Consider the following 27,752-nt stretch of genomic DNA (forward strand, 5'->3'; position numbering starts at 1 on the left):
AAAGGAGGGTTGGACATTGGTAAGACAGGTCAAAAACTGCACAGCTTGAGTCCTACAGGGTTTTCTCTAGCTACCAAGAGGCTGTGGCTCTAGCCCTAGGTGATGGGAACACACGCTATCTACTTTGGGAGCTTCTTTCTGCATGCTAATTTTATACCTGTTAGTCTAGCGATTATACTGAACTTTTCTCTGAGTATCTTATCATAATTGAAAAGAAAATCTGGTTCTTGAAACTACTTATCCTTAAAATAAGGAAGTTCTTCTATTTTAGTGTAATGGCCATTTCATATCAAAATGCACCACTAATTTATCCTCCAGTACCAAAATGAGCTCTTAAATATGTAGGGCCTAGTAATATTTTCCTTTCCTTTAGGAAAGACTGATGCATAACAAGGAAACTAGGGTTTGGGACTTTTTTTTTTTACACACACACACACACACACACACACACATAGCAGTCAGATACAAATCCTCTCTCTCCTTTTTCTCCACACCACCACCCCCAACCCCCCCGGGCTTTGTTTAGCTCAGAGCTGCTGGTGCCAACGGTTGAGAAAAAGGTGTAAGTGCACCTGGATAAACAAGGGAACAGGAACCGGAGCAAGAACATGAATCACTCTCCGACACTAGGCTGCCCTTCATTTCTTTCTGTGGGTCTCAAAAAGTACAGGCAGTGCCGGCTGAACAATCCCAGCTGACATTTATTTGCTCACAGTAGATCCACAGCAGGTCCAGGGGACAGCCAGATCCCGCGTAATGGCACAGGGGCTCACAATGGCAAAGGTATTGAAAGGCCTGGCTCCTACTGACTCCAGCAGCCGTTTTGTGAGAGCGGACACACAAACACCTCTGAAGTTCTGGACTTAGCACTGATTGGAAACTCACATCCTGAGCAATCAACCCAATGCAACCCCCAATGAAGCAAAATGAAATAAATGTTGGAGCAGCAAAAACAAAGTCGCAGGCTTGGTGTGCACGATTCATCTGACTCAGTCCCATCTCCGTCTCCCATTACCGGCATGGTGACCAGCAGCTGGTGGCCAGGAGGCACTCGGGAAGCGAGCACCTCTTAGCAGGGCTCTTCACCCACTGGAACTTGTGGCAGGGCACACGGTACCTGGCTGCTGTCTTGTGCTGAGATCCTTCCCCACCCCACAGACCCATTGGTCACTTGGCCCAGAGACAGGCAAGAGGCACACAAGGACTTGAGGCTGGATTTGTGTCCCTGGAGCCAGGCAGTCCTCAGTGCTCAAGCAGCGGAGCTGATCACAAGCTAGATGGAAGCACGCACACCACCAAGACTCCAGGTTGAATCACCGCAAGCCCTCAATTTTGTGAAGGATAAACAAATGAGTGGAATGTTTGACACCTCCTGCTCTAAGCAGAGAGGGGCAAGTTTAGGCCAAAGAGAAATCAATGTGTTTTGTACGAAAGTGGTTTTTTCTCTGTCTCTAATTTCTCCTGGAAGACAGCCACCTTCCTCCGACTGCTCTCTAGTAGCCAGACACCACAAGTACTACAGTTTAAGTCCAAGAAAGAACATCTTGAAGGACCCAGAAGAGATGTTAAGAGGGTGGCATAGAAATTGCAATGGATATGGAGTCAAAAATGTCACTACATGCAATTTTTACACAGAGCGTGTGTACGCATATGCATATGAGGGGTTTTTTTGTGTGCAAACTCCTGCAATAATGGGCTCATGCATGAGCTACCCCTCCTGGGGTCAGTAGGGAGTAGGTAGAATACACGTGTGTGTATGACCACTACAGCAGTTGCTTTCCCAATAAACCTCTATTCCAGGGACTTTTATCAGAGCTGTTGCCTGTGCTTTGCTAAGCACTGCAAAACAGATGATAAGAACATGGTGGCATCAGCAGTGATAAGTGGGGCCCCTTCCTCTCTGCAAGAGCCCAAGCTCTAGCCAATGGTGCTCTCTAAGTACCAATGCCAGGTGCAGGCCTGACTAGCTCCAGTTCTGCTTTTTGATATCAGCAAGGACAGACATTGCCAGAGGTAAAGGCAAGGAGGAGAGGATACATTTGCAAAGAAAGCTGCAGTATCTGCAAAGTTGTTGTTAAAAAGTTTCAGAGAAAGTAGTATTCCAGAAAAAATCCTGTTCTGCAGAGTTGGGCTCTGCATTGTTCATGGACTGCTGAGGAAACCGAATAACGAGAAGGAAAAAGCACCTATTCAAACAAAGGTGCAGAAGGAGGTAGAAAGTGACATGTGGAATGAAGCCAACCTCAGCGCAGCCACTTCTGGCACTGCACAGGGCACTGGTAACACCTAACTGCTGTGCTGAGTTTATGCATTCATTCTGGTCCTGTTAACCTGCACATGAAGCACAGAGCAGGCTTTCAGCAGCCTGCCTTGCTGGCAGATCTCTGCGTTACGGAGAGTGTTTGCTCTTAACAAAAACAACGCTCGTGTCTTTGCCTCACAGAGGGGACTTGCTGAGACTTCAGGGTTACTCTGGAACTTCAAAGTTGAAATTTAAACTTTCCAAATCCCGCCCTTTAAACCACCACAAATCCCAGCCTTGCTGCAGGGTCTGGTCTGGAGAACTTTCCGGGCTGTAGCCAAATCCAGACCCTCAGCCCCCACTCCCCTCCCAGACCTTCGACTCCTACGCCTGACTTTGCGCTTCGCTCTCACAGCCAGCTCTAGCAAGGGTCTGTGAAGACCTACCTGTCTATACAGGGACATAGCACTGCCAAGCTTGAGGATCCCAAACCACAAGCTGGAGTTCCTTAAATCATGAGGTTTGATTTTAAAAAGCAGCGATAGATGTTGAATTTTCACATATGCTTTGGTTGTTGACTTGCCCTTGCATCGCCTTGTCGTGTGACAAAGACCCTGTTCACTCCCCAAAAGCTCATTAGGGGGAAGGGTTCAACCCTGGGGCACCATCCCTGCCCGACAACTCATGTTTGAATTGTCCTGTGCAAGATCCAGCTTCACAGGAGGTGCAGAAACTAAAATTACTCCCCTGCCTCTTTCTATGCTAGGACAGAAGCTAATCTGTCAGATACACAGCAGGGCAGATTTACTTTACATCTGCGTAAAGTGCAGAATCAGCCAAGGCCTTATTGCTCAGCTACATCTGTGTGCAGTAGACGATGCTCAGTGGGATGCGTCTCCATACAGGGCTAGGAGTCCTCACCCCATACTGATGGCTGCACGATGCTGCTGGAGTGGAATCCAGTGCTGGAAGAAATTAATGCCAGCTGCACAGTTCAGCTACACTCTCTCTATGAGAGTTTGCTTCTGCTCTCTACTCCAATGTAATCCTCTGTCACAGAGTCCAAACACACACCACAGTACCCAGATTTGTGATTTATATTTTATTTTCATTCTTTTTACAAGCAAGAAAATCTCTGGATTAAAACAATCAGAATTAATCAGACACCCCAAAGAATTCACCAGGAAACGGCTATCAGGATGAGCAGGATGGCTTGGGCTCAGTTTGGTCCTGAAGTCCAACTTGAGATTTGCCCCAGCCCACTGAGATGTGACTTTCCAGGTGACGCATGCCCCATCATACCAGAAGCAATAATGCAGCAGCCCTGCTGTCCTAGGGCATCTCGTACTAGGGGCTCCCTGTGGGCTGAAGCAGTGGACAGTAAGGGAGCAGACCAAGTCCTTGGAGAAATGAGAGCAGGAAGAGGGAGTAACCCAGAGAGCAAATAATATGACCCAAATTATTAACTCTGGGATGCTAACAAACAGCCACGGAGCCCAGGCTCTCACTAAGGACTCTAAAGAAAAGTGTTTCTCTGGTTGGATCTAGTGCCCTTGTTTTATCTCAGCCCCTCCCCAGGAAGAGGTGGAACTCTCCATACCGAAACAGCGTAAGCTGAAACCAGTACCATGAATTCTACTTGGAAGTTCTTTCGGAACAGCGCAAACCATCTACGAGCACTGTCATTCAGCTGGCAGGTAGTCCCATGCACCATACCAGCCCAGACAGCCCTGCAGAGTCCCAGAAAATGCACATGACTAGTCCTTCACAGCATGGCCACATGTTAAACACTTCATGTCCTGCCTACAGGGCAATCCAGCAAAGCCTACATTACAAAGTCCAGAAAACAGAGGGCAGAGACTAAAGTCCCTGGAGGCCTAGGGAATTACAGATATAGTCCTAGATGAAGGGAACATGCTGAATCAGGGCTCCTCTGGGACAGAGAGAGGTGGCTGGGTTGCAGAGGAAACATCACAAGGCTGCTAGGTCTGTACAGGGGCTGAGGAAGGGACTCACACCTACCTCAGATGCAGAAGACATTATAATCAGCCAGGGCCTGCTCCTCTGCAACAGGACAGGAGACAACTAAGTTATCCTTGCACAGAGCCAACTGCAAACACCCACACAGCCCTTGCACCCCATGGTTCCACACTCACCTGGATGGTAGTAATCATATACCCTGACATGGCCTGGCTTCAGATTGGTCACCCCAATCTCCCGCTCCAGATGCAGGACATATGTCTCAGACTTATGGCTCAGCTGGGGAAGAAGAGCAAATGGCAGTTCACTTACAAGCTGTTCTTTTTATTCCTCACCTAAATTTGATCCTACTGATACGCAATAACAACTCTGTGGAGTCAAAGGCAGGACTTCAAGATGAATCTTGAATATCCTGCTCTGCTAGTGCAGCCCTGGATTCCCCACACAACTCTGCCACTGTCCTCCACTCCTGCAGCTTCTCTAGTAGCACATACGTACCTTGTCCAAGTAGATGGCAACACCTCCTTGTGTTTTCTCAGTTCTTCTCACAGGGTGCCAATGCTGCAGCTAGGACAGGAGAGCAGAGGAAGCAATTTAGTTGGGTCTTTTGAAAAGCAAGTGTGAGACATCCCAATAAGGTTTATCTAAGCTTGAGTTGGCAGGTTCTCATTCACTCACTTCCAAACTTACTTTGGGCTCTTAGCCCTTCAGGCCAATCTCCCTGCAGGGCCACCCAGCTCCTGCAAACTCAAGGACAGGAACCTAGGCTACTTAGCTGTCAAGTTTATGCTGAGCAAATTGGGCCGGAAGGATCACCATCCTCAAGGCACAAAGAGAGAGCCGATAGTGTGTGTTCACATTTGTTGTGTGGCAGAGGGGAAGGGACGGTGAAATTGCTCAAGAAAGAGACAGGCAACACCTTCCTAATGCAACCTCCCCCTCTCCTTGGGCATGGATGGTCCCACTGACACCACATCACCATCCTGATTCCAGGCTTCTTACAGACATCCCGGATCCTGGAGCCAGGACGAATCCAGACAGTAGGGACACCTCCACGATCACCATGTTAGAAGTGGATCTCTTTCCAGTGTACCTGGGCGAGAAGATCAAAAAGAGAGTCTCTCCCAGCTTCTGCTTCCCTCCACCACCATACCCTGTGTGCAGGACCCTGAGCCAGGCAGTCCAGCCAGGACCGGGGCCAAGGCAGTCACTGCTCCCTCTCACAGGGGCCAGGTGATGGCTGCACTGCTCTGAGCATCCCCAGTCTGAGGTGACCACTTGCACTCCTCTCCCTAGCAAGAACCAAAGCCCTCGGAAACATTTCCCCTTCCCTGGAGACACTTGTGTCTTTCCTTCTCCATCTTCCATCTGGACTTTCTGCTGAAACTGCCTGCTGCCTCCATTGCAGCCAAGAAGCACCCCTCCGCTCTCCAGCCATGCCTGGCGTTCCTTCCCAAGTGGAGCCATGTATTTAGAGTCACCTGACATTGACATAGACAGTAACAGAGTGTGTATCATCCTCAGTGCAATTGACTGGCTCGGTTTTCACTCGCAAGGCAAAGGATGTGGAGACCTGTGGGGAGGGCGTGTTGTACCTCAGCACCATCTGCAGGGAGAGACAAAAAGACAGAATAAGACATGGATGATTAGTTCAGTATCATCTGTCATACCTTTTTTTCACTGACTACTCTAATCCTCAAGATATGGACCCCAGACAGTGACTGGATAAACCATACACAGTGAGCACACTCATCCCAGTACCCAAAATAAAGGTCACTCAGATTCGAAACCTTCCATGATCCTTCCAGCTGGGGTTCCTTCTCCTCACCCTTCCCCTTGAGACTGTGCAAGTCAGGCACACAGCAGTGGGACCCCTATACAACATTTCCATCCTCCAATACCCTGAGAGCCATGGAACCATCACTGTCCTCACATTTGGACACGTTCTGTCTCAGTCCCCTACAGCACACAGGTTTATTGCACTGGCAACAGGCTGGGATTAAAGCCCAGTTAATGTACATTTCCTTGCATAGAGCTGCAACGGGGACTTTTTTGATAAGATGATGAGCAGAGGGTTGTCACAGCAGGGTCTGTGGGAACCTACCCGGGTAAAGACACAACAGCTGCCGTGGGCCTGCACCGAGAACTTTCCCGGGACTTCTGTCAGTGCTGCCTCCTGCACCAACAGCCGGTTCTGGTAGGAGACTTGGAACTTCCTCCCAAAGCCTCTCTGGGACCTCACCCTCACTTCTGCAACCCCTTTCGTGCTGTACGTCAGCGCTGCATACTTAGCCAAGGCCTGCAAGGCAACTACTGTGTCCTGAAAAGGAAGAAACAATTACATTTGCAACTCTGAGACCCAAAGACACTTGAACTCACTGTCCTGAGGACCATATACAAGGCTCCTCTCCTCAAAGTGTTCACACTTGCATAAATTGTGCATAGGTTCTTTCTCAAGCAACATCCCCTTCCCTGGCCACGAGTTACCTGTGTTGAGGCAAACCCTCCATAGGCATTCTGCTGCCTGGTGAGCCAGGCCACGATACCAGAGGCTGTGGTGAGATCAGACCCTGTGACATTTGGCTTGGAGAGCAGGGCCAGGAGAACATAGGCTGTCAATTCCACATTCACAGACAGTGGCTGTGACCAAGGGCTGGTGCTGGGTCTGGGCTTGGACGAGGTCTGACTCCAGTGGATCTGCCCACCTGGGAAAGGAAGGGAGTAGATAACACTGAGGCATGTCAGGAAAGAAATCCTGAGGCCTAGGAGGCATAGTGGTTTGTGTCTGCAAAGACCATCGAGTAAATACCTCTTGGCTGGGTCATCACATCACTGGATGAACTGCAATCCCATGTATTTTGCAATACCCAACACTCCATATCACACACCAAGGTGATATACAAAAACTAATATGCCAATAACCTGCATACACAGTACCTCCCAGACTTCCAACTTTTCCATTGTCCTGTTTGCCAGGTCCACTAACTAGCTAGCTACCCACTAGCCAGTCCTGGGGGTCATGGACTAAAAAGAAGTGGGGCAGCTTGCCACCTTGTTTCCCTCTCTGGTGCTTTGCAGTCCTGCATGAGAAAGCCCACTTCTCTCAGAGCCCAAAATCCACTTTGGGTACCAGAAAGGATGAGAGGTTTGAAGGAGATCAGCACCCACACCAGTGTTGCCAGCACATACCTTGAGTTTGTAGGCTGGCTGTCTAAAATCTCTCTTTGGCGAAGGACCTAAAGGGTAAGGCTATATGGTCCTTCCAGGTTGCATGTAACCAAGGGCTCAGAAAGGTCACTTATTCCTTCTCTGATGTTCACCTGGCACTGAGGTTCCCGTACCTGCTCTGATTGCCTTTCGATCAAGCATATCAAGTAGCTCTTGCGTGCGTTGAGAGTCCTTAGCCAGGGCGAAGGTGTAGGCCAGCAGTGCCTGGGTGTAAGCACTGGCAGCTTTGGGAAGGGAAGGAGCGATGCAGCCCAGAGCCTTGCGCACCACTGTACTCTACAGAGAAGAGATACATGGGTGTTGGTCACACACAAACACACGTGAGGCAGGCAAACACTGAGGTACACAAGCAGAAGGACGCATTAGCATATGCCGGCACAGAAAGCACCCCATACATTCCCCCAGGTGTCTCTGTGCTCGAGCCTGCGTTCCTCTTTGTATCAGTGCAGCACCAGTAAGCAGTGTCTCCAGCCCTTGGTGTAAGGTGCTTGACAGATCCCTCCTGAGCTGGTCATGGGTTTCAGCAGTGCTCTCTCAGTGAAATGAACACATTACTGCTGGAGTAACACCACCACGTCTTACTTTCCAAGTCCGAACACAACAAGAGCAACAATGCACAATTGCAAACGTTTGTACCCAGCCTGCTGACCAAGATGTTCAATTCACCTCTGCAGTGCCTCACAAGGTCACTGGGATTTCCAGTTTCCCCTGGAACACCAGTACTGCTGTTGGCAGGAGGCAGCAAACCCACTGGTCTCAGCAGCATTGTATTCCAGCATTCAGCAACACTATTCCAAACGTGAGCCAAAGACTCGCAGTGGTTGCCTGTCCCATATGTGTGCATCTACAGCACTTCATGGTTTCCCCTCTTCCAGTGGCCTCTTGGTTAAGTACAGTAAGGATCACAAAAGGGCTACATTTAAGATTTATTCTGACATATGACATGCTCCTCACCTCTTTCCCTTCTAGGAAAGAGAAAAGAATGTCTGTGTTATCTTTGTGCCCTCCAGATGGTGGACTAGTATGGCTGGATGCAGCCACCAATTCTCAGAAATGCTCATAGTATCTACTCATGGAGTACCAAAAGTTCCCAGAATCCAACCAATGCTTTTTCTTTGCTCTCTCTTGTTAAAGCCCAGCAGAAGCAGTAAGCTAAGCTCCCATCATTTCAAAAGCCCTACTTTTCTATTTGCCCGTAAATATAACAACTGCAAGCAGCACAGTAACCTTTGTATTCTGTAACTGAATAGACCTAAGGAGGAATTACACCACATTCGTGAATTTGTTCAGAGGCTCCTTTATTATTCCTTTTCCTTCTTAAATGTCTCACTTTCCCAGACAGTTAAAATGGAGGTAACAGCACTAGTGTTTGCACAACTATCAAACTTCAAGTGAAAACACTTGATGTACCACCTGTGAAGTGCTGACTTACCATACATCTTAATACCTTGTCTAGGAACAGTCTGGCATGTATTATAACCCATCTGGCTCTGGTGTCTTCTGGTGAAACTAGCACAAGAACTGAGAGCGCCACTCTATTGGAAGTGCTTTCACACTTACTGTTCTCATCCTGGTGTTGACAATAGCAGTCCTAAGTGCATACTGTACAGAAGCATTTAGCTTCCCTGGGAGCAGCCACGTGCCAGCTAAGAAACTGCTCCTCTACAATATGCCATTTGTTTCTGCAGTCAACATAAACAATCTGTTTTGTTCCAAGAGATCAATTTCCAACACAGAGCGGGGGTACAGGGTTGTTTGTATCTGCCTAGATTTTTTTGTCATACACACCATGCTTTAATATCAGTCCATTCAGGACAGTGTAAAATATCTCCAACCTTTTCCCTGCATTTTAACCCTTAACGACTTTTATGAGCCTTCTAGGTATGCTTGTAAGGGAAGGTAGGATCTGTTCTGAACATCTTGAGTGCATTAGCCCTTGCAGGACATCCTCAAACTCTTTCTCAGAATTTTGACCTCTAGTGATTGTGTATTCATTGTAAAAGCATTTATAACCCACTCAAGGACACTTTTCCTGGGTGCTATGGCAAGATTTATGTTTCCCACTTCATCTACCCACAGACCTACTCAGCAAATTCCTTCACTGAGGCTAGGATAACTACTGTGAGACTTGTATTTTTACTTATTTGTTGATATTTTGAGTGTCTTCCATTGTCACGACCATTTTTTTTAAAAACAATGGTTTATGCATGTATGTCCAATTGAATAACTGTCTGGTTACTTTCGCATCAACAAATCTGCTTCTGCAACAACGCATCCTTCGCTCCATGGACAATCCTTTCTGAGCTAATAATACCATTGTCATCTTCTCTCGAGTATGAGGAATTCCATGAGGTCTCCTACCTTGTGGTAGCCTTGACTGTCTATCACCACTATCAGAGCACTAAGTCACCCTCTGTGGATTCATTCAGGACAGAGTGGCTTCCACTAGTTCACCATGCAAATTGTTTTGAGGTCCTGTTTGTCTCCCTTTCAGGATTTTACTCACAGATTTGGAGCAGTCTGGTCTCTCCTCAGTAACTCTTTGCTTTCCTTCCCAAATAACAAAAGTGGTTCTTAAGACCTATAACAAACTCTTCCAAGGAATGAGCAAGGAATGAGCAGCCAAAGCCTGGGCAGTATAGTGGGCATAGTATCTAGCCATGAACTCCAATGGCTCCCTGTAGTCTAAACGCACCTTCTCCCCTGCTAGCAATGTCCTCCTCAAGGGATAGTTGAGGCTTTTTCCTGAGAAGTGGTAAGTTCTTCCTCTCCCACCCTATTACTTTGCCCACAAGCCTCTCCAAGATGCTCTGTTGCCTGCCTCAGTGACACCACTAAGCTCTCTAGGATTCAGATCTTAAGGCAAGAGCATGACAAAGAATCCCAATATTTACCTCTGGCGTCTCTCCTGCCTCCAAGTATGCAGCAGTTATGTAGGCAGCCAAGGGGACTTCCCCATCCACACCTCCCTACGAAAAGCATAAACATCCAAAAAGCTGGGAAAGTTAATACACAAAGACCTGAAGCTTTTCAGTAAAGGTCCCACCTATCCCTGGCTTGCTCCCGTGCAAGAAAGCACAACAATACAAGAAAGTGAACTAAACAATTACCAGTACACTTGGCAAGAACTGCTTTGAGTTGTCCTTCAAGGTGCTCTGGCTCCTACCTTCATGGCTGTGTGGAAAAGTTGGCCCACATTTCTGAAGCAACCATTGGGAAGCTGGTGGAACTCCAGCCAGGTGAGAGCAGCTTGGATGGTCCTGTTGTCCAGGAAAATGTATGGCTTGGCTTGGACAAAGCATTTAACCACAAATGCAGTCAGCCTGGTTGGGGAGAGAACAGAAAAAAAGGCATGAGAGGGGGAAGAGAGAAGCAGAACGAGATGGAGAGAATGAGAGAGAGGCAAGAACGAGTAGAAAGAAAGAATCTAAGCAGAAGTTGAGGGGAAAAAAAAAAAAAGTGGGAGTTTGAAACTCGTGGGTCTCTCCTCACCTATTGTTCTGCTACTCCTTATTTGCTGGTCCAAGAACGGTTGCATACCCCTGGGATGCCCTAGCCCACAAAGCATCTGGAACACTTTGGGTCCAATAGGATGGAAAGGATTCAATGTTGAAAGCAGAAAGCTGCCCACCTCCAGGCTGTCAGATAGCAAGGAGAGAGCCCAGGGCTTACCAAGTATTACCATACTCATCCTTGGTACCAAATTCACTGTAGGAACCATCAGGGTGTTGATACTGCAACTGTATGTGGTACCCTGGGAAGCAGGATAGGATGTTAGTGCTCAGAATGGTATTTGCAGTGAGATCACTGGGCAGGGAATGGGGTGGTGTTAACATTATAACTGGTTGAGTGCTCTGGGGGGAAGGGGAGTAGGCAACCATGGGTAGATTGGACACAGGGGAAGGCAGAATAGCAAGGTGGGTCTGTTGTACTTGCCATTGCGCAGGAATCTTGTTGCCCTCTCCTTGATCTCAGGGGTCAGCTGCCTCGTCTTCTCCAGGTACTGCAGCACATAGACAATGGGGGCAAACAGCACCATGTTCTGCTCCCCACAGCCGTGGGGCATCTGCACCAGGTGGTCCAGGTTCTGCAGTGCCGTCCCCATGAGGTCACCTGGAACAGAGCATAGGCACCCTGACCACCTCCTAGGCAGGAGGTTTGGTGAGTCACCTCCTCCTACATGTGACCCGTTCCCAGCAGTGCACCAGGCAAGACAGCCCCAGCACAGCAGTGTGGGGGCACTTCTGTCCAGCCAGCTTATCAGTTCCACTGTGCCCTCCATATGGGCTGTATAGATTCCCATCCTGGTAGGGGAAGCCCGTAAACAGAACACTCTCTCCCATGCTGAGTGTTTTAGGTTATCTGGAACCAGGAAACACAGCCACACACGTGGGAAGAACAAGGCAGTGGAGCCTTGGAAACCTCAGAAAGGGTGGGGGGGTTCTGGGTTTGGGCTTTCCTAGGGCTAAACTCAGAGATATGGGATTTGGAAAGGTATTATCATAGCTGAATTCCTTACCAGTGACCGAGACGGTGGCTCTAACTGAACCTTCAACCACATTTAGAGGCAACATCAGAGACACAGACTCCTGTGCTGGATTCCCTGACACCAGCAGGGTAAGGTGTGTAGGGAGGACAAAAAGAAAGAGATTCTGATGAAAACAGCCTTCAAAATCCCCAGAGACTGTTTGAGATTGTTCTGTGTTAACATCCCATTTTCCTGTCACAGAGACTGCAGATCACCTCAAAGACCCTGTCCCATTTCACCCTCAACTCCCTCCATCAACCTCATTGTGACTGCACTATCCTAACAGCCTCCCTTCTAAAGAGGTTGAGGGGATCTTCTCTTGGAAACCCTCTGTGGTCAAAGCCACCTTCCTGCTTTTCTTTACATAAGTTACTCCATCTCGTTTCAGACTTCAGTTGCAGGTATGTCTTCTCAATGCACCTTGTGCTCTCAAAAATCTGCTAATGGCCCCATCATACACCACAAAATTCAAGACAGGAGCAGCAATCCCAAGTCATGTCCTCCAGCTTCGCCATGTTCAGCAGTCTGGTTTTATTACCACAGGTGAAAAAGGCCTCAGGTTATCACATTAGTATCAGGAATATTGATGCTAAAAGATTGGACCTCCCCACATCTTTACCCAGGGGAAGCTCTAGCTGGCACCACAATTAGAGTATGCTTCTGTAGCTTGGTCATGTTGACAGAGAAAATATTTCAACAAGCGGAAGGATGCAGGAGATGGTTAGGCAGGAAGTGGGGGATAAGCAGGGTGAAAGAATAAAATAATCTCTCTACCTTTTTTGGGACACAGGATGGAGCTGTGAGCCTTTTCTACCAACACTCCCTCTGGCTGTTGGAGCACATAAAAGTAGCATTATAATGAGGACACAGGAGAGAAACAGGATTACAAGTGGATTAGAAATAGATATGGACAAAATCCTAGTTCAGGCTGGAGAGTCAGCTGGAGTAACATCACTATCACATAAAAATGTAAATTATTGTAAATAATTTTCATTTCAGATAAGAAAACAGCACACATTTTCAGAATATCATAACTTCTGAATGTCTGTGAAACTGATGCTGTCAGATTCAGCAGAGAGTGCAGGAGCAAGGACATAAAAGAGTGTACATATTTAAAGTTTTCCAGGGTATGAAGTGGAGGATACCACTCTTCCCACATCCATCAGCCCTCATGGTTGGGCCCAGCTCAGGCTCTGAGATTCTAATTACACACCTTTAATAGCAAGGGGGTAACTCTCAAAATTAACCTGCACAAAATCTGGGAATTGCACAAGGCCCACTTTTAGGTCTAGGTAACAGAAGAGCTTGTCTGACCCGGACTAGAAGGAATTTGGTGATCATGTCTTTCTGTCCTTGGTTTGGGACAAATGGTATCTCTTCGCCACAGAGCTCTTTGGTGGCCACAGCCTCTGTGCTGAGGGTGACGTTCATGAGCCCTGAAAATAACACACATTTAGGTGCATAAAACATCTTCTGAGGAAGCACTTCCCATTAATACAATAGAAGTCACCTGTTGACACAAAAAATTGGATCAGAGCCCTATATGATTCTGTACCTCCTAGCACAGACTTGCAAGTAATCATGACCTTAGGATGAATGCAAACAAGTACTCTCTGGTTAACAGGGCAAACGACTCCTCACTCCATGTTGGCTCTTAAAAAACATCCCCACCTTGGTCCCATCCCTTCCCAATTCCATCACCCCACCTTCCTGTTCTTCTTACCCAGTTGCTCAGCTGTAACACTCCACTGAAAGGTCTTAGCTTCATTGGCACATAAGCAGCTGCTGTAGACACAGCCTTTGCATGGCTTCAGCTGGAAGTGTGCAAACTCCTCCAGGGTCACTTGGATCTGAAGGGACAGCAGGGATGGCAGGTGGTAACAAAATAAACACCACAGGCCATAGATTTCAGCCATCTCCTACCTACCCATACCCTGCTTTTCTTGCAGAGCCTATCAGGCCTCACCTACCTTCATGCATCGCTGCAGGTAGTTGGAGACTGTGGCCTTCAAGTTGAAGGTCTCACCCTGGATCACAGAAGATGGCAGTGTGAGCTCCACAAGAAAGGGCTTGAAAACAAGCAGACTGGAGGTCGGAGCAAGTCCAAAGCCATTACGTCCTGTGCAGAACATCCCTGCTTTCCATTCTGTGATGGTGTTAGGCACAGTGACAGTGACATTCTTGTTCCCACTGGGACTGAGGAGAAGCAGACAGCAACAGAAGCATTTAACAGAATCCTGCTGTACGCAGCACCAGGTGACCCAGTCTGCGCCATTCCCTCCAGTGCACCCCATCCCCTAACCTCCATCTAACCCCTAACCTCTGCTGAACTTGTAGCCCTTGTAGGGTTACAAGTAGGTCCTTGTAGAAGTAGGGATCCCTGACTCAGATGTTTATATCAACAGAACATTTTTGACAATAGGTTACATGGCTGCAAGATGCCACCAATCACACTCAGTGCTTTTCTCAGACAGTGCTTGCCCTTTGCACATCTAAAAGTGCTTTACAGATGTCAGCAGTTTTATTCTTCTTGGCCTAGGGATGGAGAACCAGACACCAGAAGAGCCACAAGACTGGCTCAACATCAGTAGAACTTAGCAGAAGAGACAGAGCCAGCCATTCACCTTCCTGTGAGACACTGACAGCTTAAAGTCCAACATGAAGACAGGGCAGAGACTTAGCTTATGCCCACATCACAACTTCTGAAAGCAGCAGACTGTTCTGTGGCTGCTGCCACAGCAGACATAAAAACAGCCCTAGCTAAAGCTAATGATATTATTTGACTCCAGTAACTGGAGACATTCACTTTTGCCAGGCACGTACAGGAAGGCAACACATACAACATAGAGACCTTTGGTTGCTCAGATCAGGCTGGTGGATAAACCACATAGGAGATATCTGTTGCTAGGGACTGAAGAGACGGATGTAGATGAAAGGACAACGGAGGTGGGAGAAGGCAGATACGGGGGCATCTGGCCTGAGCAGACCCCAGTCTCCAGACACCAGACAAGAAATTCTTCAAGTCAGAAATGAAAAATCTCCAAAAACTCCCTCAGCAGACCCTGTGTACTCACTGAGCCTCTCTCATAGGACACAACTCCCAGTCCTGTGAAGGACTTCTGGGGAGATCAGCTTCCCCTGCATCCCAGGATACATCCTGTGAGCACAGTTTGGGAAATGCCAGGCCACAGGGCTACCACAAGCCCTGGCAGTAAACCAAACTGCTTCGAAGCACTGCACCTGCTTTCCTATCTTCCCATGCCAGCCACCTCCCATGGATGGACAATACTTTTGTATGATCATCTAGTACCGGAAAATGCATTTGATGCAGACATCAGCTCTGATGAGAAACAGCCTGACAGGTATGAGCCCCATGACATATGTCCTTAGACATCTTCCTCAGCAGCTTATGATCTAAACCTAGTTGTATCTGCTGCCATTCCCGGTCACACTAAGCCACCCAGACTAAGACTAGACCCCCACTGCTCAGTTTACTCACCCCACAGAATACAAATCCCATATCCAGGTTTTGGGGAAATGCTTGTGTACTTTCTCTTCAGCTGAAGAAACAGGTGAAAACATAGTGGGCTGATAGGTAGATGGTGTCAGATGCTCTGCTGGAAATAGCAAAGACCCAGTCACCACAGGGTCCTCAGGCCCTGGTTTAGAGCAGAGGGGCTCCAGCCTAGCTCAGGCTGCAGGGCATCCAGTCCGCTCTTGGGAAGCGCAGCACTGGAACAGAAGGTGCTATGCGAAATTTTAAAATCTTGCCTCATTTCAAACAACAGAGGTGCTGTGAGCCTTACTTGCATTTGTAGACACCGAGGGAAGGGCAACAATTCCCTCACCTCAGAGATAAGACTTGGGATCCAGACAGATCACTAATGTTTCAGAGCCAGAAGCCGTGAGCCCCAGACAGCCACACACTAGCAGAACGGGTTTAGAGCCCAGGGAACACTCCTGCTCCTCCATTTGTAATTACAGCAAGTACTGCCTCTTAGCTCAACCCCAGGATTGCTTTCACCTGAAAGACTGAGCATCCCATGTACGAAGAAACAGTTGGCAAATGCTTACTGTTATATGCTTTATGGGGCTGGGCAAACATCAACATGGGCCTGGAAGTAAACATTTCTGTTTTCTGCAGCACAGTTGTCGATGGAGTGGTTGGACACACTCTGGGTTTCCTGATATTGGTGTTGGACATAATTTTCAACCCCATGTCCTGTAGGAAAAAAAAAAAGAACTGATGCACCAGATGCACTTGTCTTCTCATCTCTGCTCTCTACCCCTGTGCCTTCTTGTCCCTTCACACAGTAGGGACTTGGCTGTCCTCTGGCTTGGCAAAGTATTCTCTTGCTTCATTTTAAGAGGGAATTATTCAGATCCTCAGCGATGGGCAAACAAGGTCTTCCGAGCTAATTCATCTGGCCTGAGTCAGCCAAATTTATTCTTTTTCAAACACATGGTCATTTAGGTACTATGCTTTCTCAGCCTGCAGAGTGCAATTGCTCATGCTATGGAGATTAAACATACTATGTTAAATCCAATTAAAGTAACCAATCACCCTTGGCATCCTGAATCCACACAACCAAAGTGCAGGAACTACACAACAATTTCTTCTTGGTCAACAATTTCAAGTCACTTATTCAAATAACAAGTGAGTTACAAGGGCCTAAACTGCACCTGTTCCCTGTACTGTCTCTAAGGGCATTCCTAGGATATTGGTAAAGTCAGGGGGCCACACTTCCCTCAATAATGAATTATCCCAACCCACCAAATCAACCATTTTTACCCTGAATGCTGTAAACACATCAGGCTCATCAGAATTTGGGAACCCGCATGAATGATCATCTTCAGACACTTGGCGAGGATACCTGGAGTTATAAACAGATGGGAACAGCCCATAGATCTGGGAAAGCAAGAAAAAGCAAAAAAAAAATCAGCACAAATAAAACCTGGCATTTCCTTCCTGTCATACATCCAAGGCCTGTTTGAATTGCTCCTGGCTACTGTGCCTGAACGCATGCCAGAAAGCCCAGGCTCACTGCCACTCTTCCCTGGCTCTCCTCTGATAGAGCCAGCACAACCCGCTGAACCGAACACGAGACAGAACAACAGAAGCTCATTTACCGCCGGTGCACCCAGTGATGTTCAACCTCTTTCTTAGCACATGCCCCCTAATCCTTACCCGTGTCACACTGAGCGCTGCTGATCCTTCCGGGCAGTGCTTTGAGTTCCCTGGGAGATAAGCTCTGCACAGATGCAATGGCCTGCGTGTCTGTCTCCCTCCCTCTTCATGTCAGTACAAGGGAAGGGAAGAAGTTGGAGCAGGCTCACTCACCAAGGAGCTGCTGAGCTCTTCTCCTGCCTTCAGCAAAAGGACGCTCTGATCCACAGCCCAGACAGCACACGTGGACCCAGGAGCTGCCAGCAGGTGGAGACCAACCTCTGAATCAGGAAGGGTCTCGGGCATTGAGAAGCCCAGCTCCACCTGGATGGGAAGAATGCAGGCAATGTGTGAGTGACACTTCTGCTGCCGGCCACCTTACCACTTCCTGAGCAGGGAAGGGACCTACATGAAGAGAGTTTCCAAGGACTTGCCTTGGATGTAAACCCGAGTACTCTCCCAAGGACCCCCGGAAGGTATTTAAAAAAACATCACGCTGAGGTTCCAACAGGAAAGATGGCAGAGGGGGAGCCATCAGTGTGTGCCGCTCACAGTACTGGAGACATTCCAGAACACAGCGCTTTCTTTACCCAGCAAACCAGCAGCTATGATCACATACCTCACACAGCTGTCTTTCTGCTCCTTTTGGAGCCCCAGATCAAAAATAAGCCTAGTCCTTATCTCTAGGCTCTTTGCGGGGCTGGTCTCAGTTTCCTGAAGCACTTCCTGTTCTTGCTTGAATCTGACTGTCCATGGCAGATAAACAGCCGTGGAGCAGGGGTAATGCCAGTCCTCAGAAGTTCATCTTTGGAGTGCCAGACACAGCCAAGAAAGCAGATTCCCATGGATGTCACAGTGACCACAAGCGCTCAGCCCTTTCTGGATGGCCAGGAAAATCCACTTCTTCCATTGGGCACTTTCAGCTGTCTTCCCACCGCCACATACTAACAAGTCTAAGTGTCTGCTGCAGCAGCAGAGCAGCCTTGAGCTCTCCTGGGAATCACACTAATAACCTATGCTGGGCTGTGATCCTACTGGGTTGCAGTTGCTATACAAAAGCCTATTGGAGATAGACACAGCAATTCTCTGCCTTTCCCAAACATTGCAGCAGCCCCCACAATGCTCAGCACGTGCTTGCTGCATATATCAGAGCACACTTCACCATTCACAGACACACGTCGCGTGTCATGTTCATGTGACAGCATCCCACACAGCATCAGCCACACACAGCTACACATATTATGTATTCCTCAGTCTCTTCTTTCATTGCAGCAGACACATACACTCTCACACTGGCCTCAGACACAAATCCTACCTTATTTCTGAAACACATGGAGACACTGAAGACGGCAGAATCAGCAATGATTTTTCCATTAGGGAAGATAACATAAACAACAAGTCTTGGAGCTGGGGCATAGATCAAGCTGAAGGTAAGAGGGATGGAGAAGAAGCCTTTCAGCACTAGATGGAGGAGAGAGGGAAGAAGAGAAAGTAGATTTGGTAGTGAAAATGGACTCTGATCAGCTTTTGCCATTCTGCATGTGCCTGTTTAATTCCTTTCCTCAAGTCTTTCAGGACCAAGGAGATTTCTGGAGACCACTGAAACAATCAGCATATCTCTGGATCTGGTATTCAAGACCAGAAAAAGACTCTTCCTGGTTCTGTTCATTGCCTCAAGGAGATGAAACAGCTCTTTGGAGTTCAAGCTTAGCTCCACAAAGAGTGAGAGTCTGATATCTTTCAAAGCCTCCCATCCCCAAACATCTCCCATCCCATCACCAACAAAGAGGTGACCTTTGTCCCAAAGCACCTATAATTTAGGCTTTAAAAAAAACAAGCTAGAGAAGAAGACAACAGTGAGTCAACACCCATCAAAATAATAAGCTGTGGCATCCTAACTACTCAAGTATTATTTTTAGATACAATTGCAAATTAAAGCAGGAGAGTTTTGATAGAGGGTAAGGCTACAGTTTCATGCTGCTTGCAGGGGCTGCAAAAGGAGACTTCTTTGAAAATGAATAAAATAAAAGATGAGCCTACGGACTGGGAAATGCTGAGTATTGTTCTCTCGGTACCAAGCAGGAGGGTAAAGGAAACATGAAAGCTGGAAAGGCACGCTGCTCTGATGCAACAGAGAAGTGGTGAGCCAGCTCTAAATTGCAGAGGCTTATGCCACATATCCAAAAAAGACAGGATGCCACAGGCCACTGAGTGCTTGCTAGACATGAAACAGGGGAGTGCACTTACTTCTTGGCAGCCCAACCCAAACAGTCTTCTGACCTGCATGGACTATCCCTCTTTTCCCTGTGACCTAGGGAAAGGGAAGGGAATGCCAGTTACATAGTCTTTGAGGTCTCTGTGCAGATCAAAGTAACCCTGACATTGGAGATTAAATGGGAGTCGGGGGAGGGATATGAGCTTTACTCGCTCTCAGGTAGCGGGGAGAGCTCAGGGGATCAAGAGACTTGGGGGAGGACAGGTAAGGCCAATACCTGCCCTGCACCTGTGCACAACCCAAAAGAAAGGTGCTGCCTTTCTTGCTATTACTGCAGCTCTAGGATCGAAACCAGGATCCAGCCCCATGATGGCTGGATCAGCTACCTGTCCTGGGCTGAGCCAAATCTATCAAATGCCAGGCTTGAATCTGTAGGAGATGCTGATCTTGTGCCTTGAGCCATCACCCACTAACACTTCCCCGGAAACTCACAAAGTAGGAGAAAATGACACGCTTGGGCCCATGTTCCAGGTCCTCCTGGTAAATTCTGAAGTCCACCTGGACAGCCTGCTTTTTACCACAGGGCATCGTTTCTGGCACACGGACAATAGAGAGAAAACTCCTGCTGGTGCTGTAGAATGGACGTATGAAATGAGAGGCTCGCTGGTAACTCAAATCAACTGTTCCAGGCTCTTTATCCAAATCTTGATGCAGGACACTTGCCTGGTGAGAAAAAAAAACCCCACAGTTAATTTCTCTAGTTAAGCAGGTCAGCTGCAAATCACCCTCGCTGCAGCTTAAGAAGCTCAGATTGGGTCCGAGCAACACCATCGCACAGGCCTCTGTTTGGAGAGTTCATGAGGAAAGCAACTGGGATCTGGAGTATCTCAGAGGGAGCCAAGATCCAGAACATGCTGACGTGTTTCAGGTTTGAATTACTGTCTTCAGGAAGGAAAGTGGGAGATGTCTGTGGGGCAGTAAATAGCTCTGAGATGCATAGGTACCCCTGCCAGGAAGACAGACCCTTCCTCACTTACCTCCAGGGAGGCCGAGGTGCTGTTCCAAGCAGTCGTGTTCAGGCTAAATGAAGCCGTCCCAGAGTCACCAGTGATGTACTTCTGCTTAAATTGCTGCTCACCGCAGCTTACTACAAGGAGGACTTTTTTGTGCTTCAGTGCTTTGCCTTGGTAGTCAATGACTTTAATCTGAGAACATCGTGGTGAGCAAGAGAAGTGCAGAAGAGTCTAATCAGTGGACAGAATCTCCTCCTTCTCCAAGTCAGGAGCAGCATTTCCAAAGACAGCAAGGTCACCCTTCCAGTCACTAACAATATTATCAACACTGCTACTGGTCACCTCCTGTTATCACTTGCACTACTGTGTTCATTCTGCCCCCCGCTCCCTACCCCTTCACAGCAGAAGGCTTCCCAGCTGCTGAAATTCCAAATGTTTGGGTTTGCACCCCACATATGGATTCCCATAGCTGCTGCTACTCAAGGCTTATTTGGCAAACGGCAGTCTTGGGTGTTTTTCTCCTTTTGACAATTCAAGAGCTTTGCCTCTGGGAGTCATTCATGCCCTCCCAAGCCGCTGGCTGGAGGTGAGGTCGGACAAGGTGCTAGGTAACAGTCGCTGTGAAGGCATTACTCATGCTCTCCCCTCCAAAAGACTGTAACTGGGAATTACCTTCCCCCTGTACATCTCTCCAGTGTGGTAGTAAGAATTCACATCATCAAACACGGCCATCCCGCCAATCTTGGAGATGAGTAATTTGTGGGAAGCATTGACGTGTATTTCTGAATGAAAGCAGCGAGAGAGAAACATAAGGCAGGGAGCAAGGAAGCCAAGCACCCCTCAGCAATTTCCCTGCAGAGTGACCCACTGGTAATACTGATGCACATATTCACCTGCATATACATTTCATACCAGGCAGGTGATCTGCCCAGGGCTCTGGGTATCTAGTCTTCCTCCCACTTACTTACTTCTAGCTCTTAGAGAGGTTCCTAAGCTTCACCGCCTGAGACCGCAGGCACCCAGAGTGAGTGTGTCATGCCATCAGGAACTGGTGGCTCTGTCTGTACCTGTGAGGTTAGATAGCAGCCCCCGATGGGCTCAGAAAGCTCAGAGCCCTTGCTAGCCTGAAAGTTTCCAGTGTTCTTGGTAAGATTAGTGCATCTTCACATGCCTCTTCCCAGCCACCAGAGACGTTTCCAGAGTTACCTGTGCCATCCTCCACCAGCGAGGCCTCTGCAACTATGCTGTCCTGATAGTACCGAAAGTCTCGACTGAAGGAGGACAGACTCACATTTGTGAAGAAGCAACCCGTCTTGTCTGTCTGAAAGTACAGAGAGAGGAAACAAAGTCTAAGCAAAGTCTAAGCAACGTTAGAAGTTACGCAAATGGCGCAGAAACAGCAGCGCAAAATCCCTGCTGCCAGGGAGCTTGCCTTTTGACCTAGCAGTCCAGGATGTGGAGCGGGCACATGATGCACACCCAGTCATAGTCACCAGGCACAGTTTTTAAGAGGTAGCACCAGTAGACCACTGGCCAAGCAGCCAAAACCATGGGGTAATATGACTATTATTTCAGCTAAAGCCTCCAGCAGCCTTGCCTTACCCTGGGGCTCAGCACAAATGTCTCTGAACACAGCTCAGCTCCTGCTAAGCATCTCACCTGGTTGTTGAATTCCTGACAGAGATCAGGTTTTGAAGCACTGGGCAGGAACGGGGCTATCTTCTGACAAAGGCTCACATGAACCATCCCCTGGACACCTTTCCCATAGGTGTATCTGTTTGGGGGAGCAGGGAAAGCAAGAGACAGTCACACACAGTGAAAGAACACAGGGCTTGCTTTGCATAGTCCCAGAGACCACTTATTCATGGATATTCACAATATAGCACAAGAGTGGCAGCCATATAGCAGGCCCAGGAGCCCTGACGCAGTAAGTAGGGTCAGGCTAGGGCACTGCAGTGATGGGAGATCAAGGGATCTGTGATATAATTAGTGCCAAACTAATCTATTCTGGGAAACCAGAGTGTTGTAGGTGCTGACTCAGCACAGAGCTCTGCACTTTACATCAGCATCACCTGCAATAACCCCAGGATATGCTGAAGGCATCCATCATCTTATGAGCAGAAGCATGGGTGATTAAGAAAGTGCCTTTCATTAAGAAAGCACCTTTACATGAGGCTGTTAACCCTAGCGTTGTCCTTGGACCGTACCTGGGGCAATTCCTTTTTGCCTCTCTCTGGTTTCCACTAGAGCATAATCTGGAAAAGCTTCCCTTCATTTCCCATGGGTTTGTTCTGCAGGGAGAACACCACCAAACATCTGCCGTGTTCTGCCCCACAAATGGCTGCTTGTCAAAGGGTAGGTTGTTCCCCCAGGTTTTGTGCATAAAGACTTGTGGAGTGTTTCTAGAAAAGGAGCATTAGAGTACCAGAAGGACAGTTACAGGAATGTTTTGTGTTCCATCAGGGTGCAAACAGCTGCCATGGAAGATTCTGGCCTCCTGTAACTGAAGTGCAGTAAATTTCCCTGAGCTCCTCATGGTTACCTAGCCATCTTGTGCTCATCAGGCCAGAAATTAAAACGGGGCCATCCCTCCAAGCAGAATCCTCACCTGCCACATACCCGTAGCGGGAAGGTTTTATCTAGTGCATAAATCTGATTTGGCGCCTCAAAGATCACCTCAAATTTTGGCAGCACTGGAAGGAAAAAACAGAGAACTGTAGGAAACACTGGCCAGGGACAGCCTTTCCAGAGAATCAACATGAAGACAGGCTATGGCGGTATAAGAGCTAGGAAATGGAGAAGGAAGGTGGTGAGAAGGGGAAAGGGAAGATTTCCATTGCTTCTTTAACGGATTTGTGTGTAGTCCCTGGTTGATTGCTCCTTCCCAAACTAAAACACAAACCTGTCCATGTCCCTGCACTTCTGCCAGCTATTTGCACTGAGAGAAGACTAGCCTCCCAACACAGTTAATTAGGGGATGAAAGAGAAGTGGGGTGGCACTGGACTTCATACTCTCTGGAAAAGCCCATCCTAAGTTACCTTGTTTTGTCTGATGCAGAGATCTGCAGGAATCAGCTGTGTCAAAGGGCTGGGGCCATGCACAATGTTCCTCCCACACACTGACCCAAGGTCCCAAAGTGGTCTCTCTCTCCTGAGCCTCAGCTCAGACTCTTTTCTATGACAGATGCTATTACTTTTCCCATTTGCTCCCAGGACGCTTATCACGGAATAAACACCCAGCTTCCTGGATCAAGAGTGCAAGGTCCTCTCTGCAGCTCAGACATATCCCGCACTTGCTCATACCATACTCCTCAACGGAGAAGCTGCCGTATGCCTTCGCATTGGTTACGTTGATGACGTATGTCCCCAGCAGAGGCTCATCACTTAACTGGAAAGACAGGTCTGCAATGCCGTCTTGGGGGACCACATTCAGCCACTGCTCTATCCGGTTGTTCTTAGGGTCCTACACCCACCAGAAAGGAAGAAACAGTTGTTCCAGCATCTCACTGATCCACACCCCATAGAAATCAAGCTTCAGGATTTCAGAGCTGCAGGCTACCAGGTTCTATAGCTAAGGAATGAGGTTTGGTATAGGCTAGTCAAGAAATTTTGAAGACAATATAATGCTCAGATTCTGGTCCCAGCATCTGAGTCTCCTTCTACACTTATCTAAATTCTGATCTTAAGGAAAGATCCTTCACAGTTCTAACTTTTTTCATAAAGGTCTAAGTTGATCTGTCTATACTCTTGCACGTTAGAACAACTCAGATTTCTACTGAAGTAACTGGGAGCATAACCTCAAGTGCATAAAAAAAGAAGCTGTAAGGAGTATGTTAGTTTAAGAAATCTTGAAGTTCTACTATTCCACTCAGAGGTCTGTAAAATCTACCAGGAACTGAATATGAATAGCCCAGTGAAATGGCTGCCATCAACATTACTGTAACACTAGATTTCAGCATCACTCACCTGGAGAAACAGGGAAATCTGGGGGGGGAAAAAGGCAAAAACATTAGAAGACAGAAACACATGCCAGAAACACACGCAAGGTACTTCAGATACAGAGCCCTCTCTGAAGGATGTGCAACTAGCAATTTGGAAATTTAGAGCACTGACAATATAAAATAAAACAAACATCGCCAAAAAGGAGAAATACTGGGTGGGTCCATTACAGTAAGGTCTGGAAAAAGGGAAAGGAAAAGCCAATCTGGAGGTCACCCAGCACTTGCTAATGACTTCCTGGCAGAGTCCTCCATCTGGAAAACTCACTACCCAAACAGACCTAGCTCTGGCTCAGCTGCAGTCTTAAGGGAGTTACAGAGGTATAGGATCACATAGTTTGGAAAGAACCTCTAGAGATCATCTCTAGAGGACACCCTGCTCTAGAAGACACCCTGCTGAAGCATGTCTTCTTAGAGCAGATTGGTCATAGCCTTCTCCAGCTGAGTTCTGAATATCTCCAAGGATGAAAATGCCTTCTCTGGGCACCTGTTTCAATATCTGATCATCGTTGCAATGAAAAAGTTTGTCCTAATGTCTAACCAGAATTTCCCGTGTTCCAACTTGTAGGAGCCAGATTAAGAGCACCTCTCCGCACCACATGTCCAGGAAAATCTGACTTGCAAACTACTCACTCCCCACATGGCACCATTGCATCAGGAATCAGTATGTCCCATGCTTGTGCTTGCATGACCATTTTACTAAGACAAGCAAGAGACACGTACACCTCTGCCATCTTCCTGAGTTACCAGCTTTTACCTGAGTTACTATTCTCCTCTGGACACTCATCAAGCCTGGCCCAGGGATGAATGTGGAAAAGTTGGAGCTTTGGCAGATGAGCAGGGTAGAAAGGAAGTAGGATCCACACATGGAACAAGGCAGCCTTTTCCACAGCCTCGCAGGGCTGGCTTACCGAATCGTTGAGCGCAATGAATTCCTCATCCAGCGTCACAATGCGAAATTTCACTGAAGGCAAGGAAATCAGGGAATACATTTATCAGATCTCAGTCCTTCCCTACAGACTGCTGCTTTATCTGTTTCTCCAGCTCTTGTCTCCATTCTATACACATTTGTGATAACATCTGACACAGACATTCCCACATGTAAGTGGGACCATGGACAATGACCTACTGCCTCCTGCAACTTCACAGTCACCACAAGCTGGACATTACAGCCACTGAAAACATCACATCAACAAGAGACATTGTCTCAAAGCCTTCTGCTAGGGCTGTCCATGGATTTCAGGCAATCGCAGGCCTTCCATATGGTGCTACCAGCAGAAAGTCTAGGGCCCATGGTTGCTCCCATTTGCAGCTCTCACCTGTCTGCCCTGGTTGATAGATGGGCTTGTCTGTTTGGATGAAGGTGCCGCTGCTGGCCTTGCGGATCAGGACCTTTTTCTTCTCCTCAATACTGAACCCTTCACCTGTGATGATCAGTTTGACAGTGGCAATCTCCTCTGTGCCATCAGCTGGAGGTGCAACCTATACAGACAGAGAGAGGAGAGCAGACAGCCCCCAGGTAATCTGGGGGCCCTGAGCAGGAATTGAGAGTAAAGTGGAAGAACTAACCAGTTCCCCTCCACCAGTCTGAGGACATCCCCTCCAATATCTGGATCCAGATCACATCCAGATCTCACTCAGTCCTACATGACAGCAGGAGGCCCTGCATGTCATGGAATCTGTCCTTCTTCCCACTGGTTAAGGAATTTTGCCTCTGGTGACAAGCAGGTGCCTGACAGCTCTGAGTCTTCAGACTTCGTCAGGAAGATGGGCAGTTGCCAGAAAGGTGGGAGATGGCAGCAGAGAATCAAAGGAGAGAGACTGAGCTGTAGCACAGCCTCAAATGCTAGGCCTTCAGAACCACCCAGCATTACAAGTAAGAAAGCCAGATTAGAAAAGACAACCAGAGGGTCTTCCTGACTCCAGCAGCCAAAGATCCCAGCAGCCTCAGCACAGAATATACTGTATAATAGAAGGGACAGTGTTTAGGCATATCTGCCATATCCTAGATCTTTGCTGAATTCTCACCAACAATGAATCAGCTCTAAGATGCTGTTTAAAAATAACAAGCACATCCATTTCCATCCAACATTCTTCACAGTAGCTCCTAAGAGCTGAGCTGCTGCCTGACTTCAGGTCCTACAGAAACTGCAGTATGTCATGCAAACCACTGTTTCCCCAAGCTTTAGCTGTGGAGCTGCGCAAGTCCTTTAGAGAAGAGCTAAAGCTGCTTCATCTGGTCTGGGATGGAAGAGAAGGAAACAGGTGGGTTTTTCTTATGTATCCAGAAGTGCGGTAGATTTTAACAAATGTAACTTCAATTTAAAAATTAGATTCAGAAGGGGAATTCAGTGCTGACCAACAGATACTGTGCTGAACTACACATCCCTAGGCACCATCCACTCCCCTTCCTAGCAGGCTCACTCCAAGGCAAAGTAGACCCTGTCCACGTCACCCCTGGTTAGGGAGTAACACAAGGGATTTACAGTTCCTGAAGGGAAAATCAGTGATGGCATTTGCCTAGGGTGGCTCACCCAGAACTTAGTGCACATGAAAGTCTTCTCCTTCTGGATGCTTTCTTGCACTAAGAGCTCACGTCCTGCAGAGCGCTCCAGGAGCAAATTCACTTGAAGCTTTGCTTCATAACAGGTGATATGGAGGCATGCAACTTGGGTGGATGGGTAGCGGAGATCTGCGGGGATCACAACCAGGTAATGTCTGGGGCAGGGGAAAGAAGACATCAGAGATGGCATCAGGTTGAGGGCTCAGAGATGCAAAAGAGCTTTCCTGCAGCAGCCCACTACTGCAGAATTCCTCAGCAGTGGGCCATGGCTGCAATCAATATTCAAAAGCAACAGTGAACCCAGCAAAGTGATTGCTTCACTGATAACTTGAGAAATAGTTTCTGCTTGATTAGCTTACGTACAGCCCTATAATCTTTTTCAAACCCCTTACTCCCGTCATCTCCTGAACTCCCCGAAGCCACCCCTTGCAGTCTTCAGAAGAAGTGGCCTCATAATCTTGCAGTGTAGACACCAGTGATTTGATCTGGCATGGAAACTGGAGAAGCAAACATCCCTAGGCCTAAGGTCTGACTTGGAAGCCCCCCAAAAAGGTGGCTTGGAATTTAACTCACAGGAGTCACTCTAATGCATGGGAAGCAAGGTAAATGACTCAGCTACCCTTTGGGGTGATCTGGTAGAGCAGGGAGCATGAGAGCTGATGGCATTGAATGTGGTCCATCTACCTAGACTGATGCCTTCATGAAAGAGACCGAAACAGAAGTTCAGCATCACTCACAGTTGGTGAAAAGCTGCTGCCATGTGGAACAGAAGGCTCAGGAGGATGGCTAGCCTCATCTTGAGGGGTCTTGCTGCCCAA

The 27,752-nt window shown here is 47.9% G+C and overlaps 1 protein-coding gene across 1 annotated transcript; it reads right to left on the minus strand.

Annotated features, from left to right (window-relative positions):
* Positions 1-3,348: 3,348 nt before the first annotated feature.
* On the minus strand, positions 3,349-27,752 carry LOC142413125 (alpha-2-macroglobulin-like protein 1). The gene is made up of 36 exons (XM_075509174.1): positions 27,672-27,752; positions 26,906-27,089; positions 25,691-25,853; positions 25,283-25,335; positions 24,340-24,357; positions 23,677-23,836; positions 22,982-23,066; positions 22,033-22,147; positions 21,580-21,694; positions 21,046-21,155; positions 20,398-20,565; positions 19,853-20,083; positions 19,393-19,456; positions 18,461-18,606; positions 17,320-17,469; positions 16,771-16,887; positions 16,053-16,200; positions 15,478-15,595; positions 13,949-14,174; positions 13,702-13,828; positions 13,293-13,414; positions 12,753-12,807; positions 11,970-12,053; positions 11,387-11,563; positions 11,123-11,204; positions 10,617-10,773; positions 10,345-10,419; positions 7,564-7,726; positions 6,710-6,927; positions 6,327-6,542; positions 5,704-5,828; positions 5,225-5,315; positions 4,721-4,789; positions 4,399-4,501; positions 4,265-4,306; positions 3,349-3,607 (listed from the first exon to the last, which is right to left on the minus strand). The coding sequence occupies exons 1-35, from the start codon at positions 27,728-27,730 to the stop codon at positions 4,266-4,268; spliced, it is 4,335 nt and encodes a 1,444-aa protein (XP_075365289.1). The 5' UTR covers positions 27,731-27,752; the 3' UTR covers positions 3,349-3,607; position 4,265.

This window comes from Mycteria americana, chromosome 1 (genome assembly GCF_035582795.1).
Source record: "Mycteria americana isolate JAX WOST 10 ecotype Jacksonville Zoo and Gardens chromosome 1, USCA_MyAme_1.0, whole genome shotgun sequence".
In the NCBI taxonomy this organism is placed as follows: Eukaryota; Metazoa; Chordata; class Aves; order Ciconiiformes; family Ciconiidae; genus Mycteria; species Mycteria americana.

Excerpts from the sequence above, each read along its gene's own strand:
- LOC142413125 (XM_075509174.1), bottom strand. The coding sequence starts at position 27,730 with ATGAGGCTAGCCATCCTCCTGAGCCTTCTGTTCCACATGGCAGCAGCT. Across the intron at positions 25,336-25,690 it reads CTATCAACCAGGGCAGACAG|TGAAATTTCGCATTGTGACG; the intron begins GTGAGAGCTGCA and ends CCTTGCCTTCAG. Across the intron at positions 6,928-7,563 it reads TCGAAAGGCAATCAGAGCAG|GTGGGCAGATCCACTGGAGT; the intron begins GTACGGGAACCT and ends TTCCTTTCCCAG.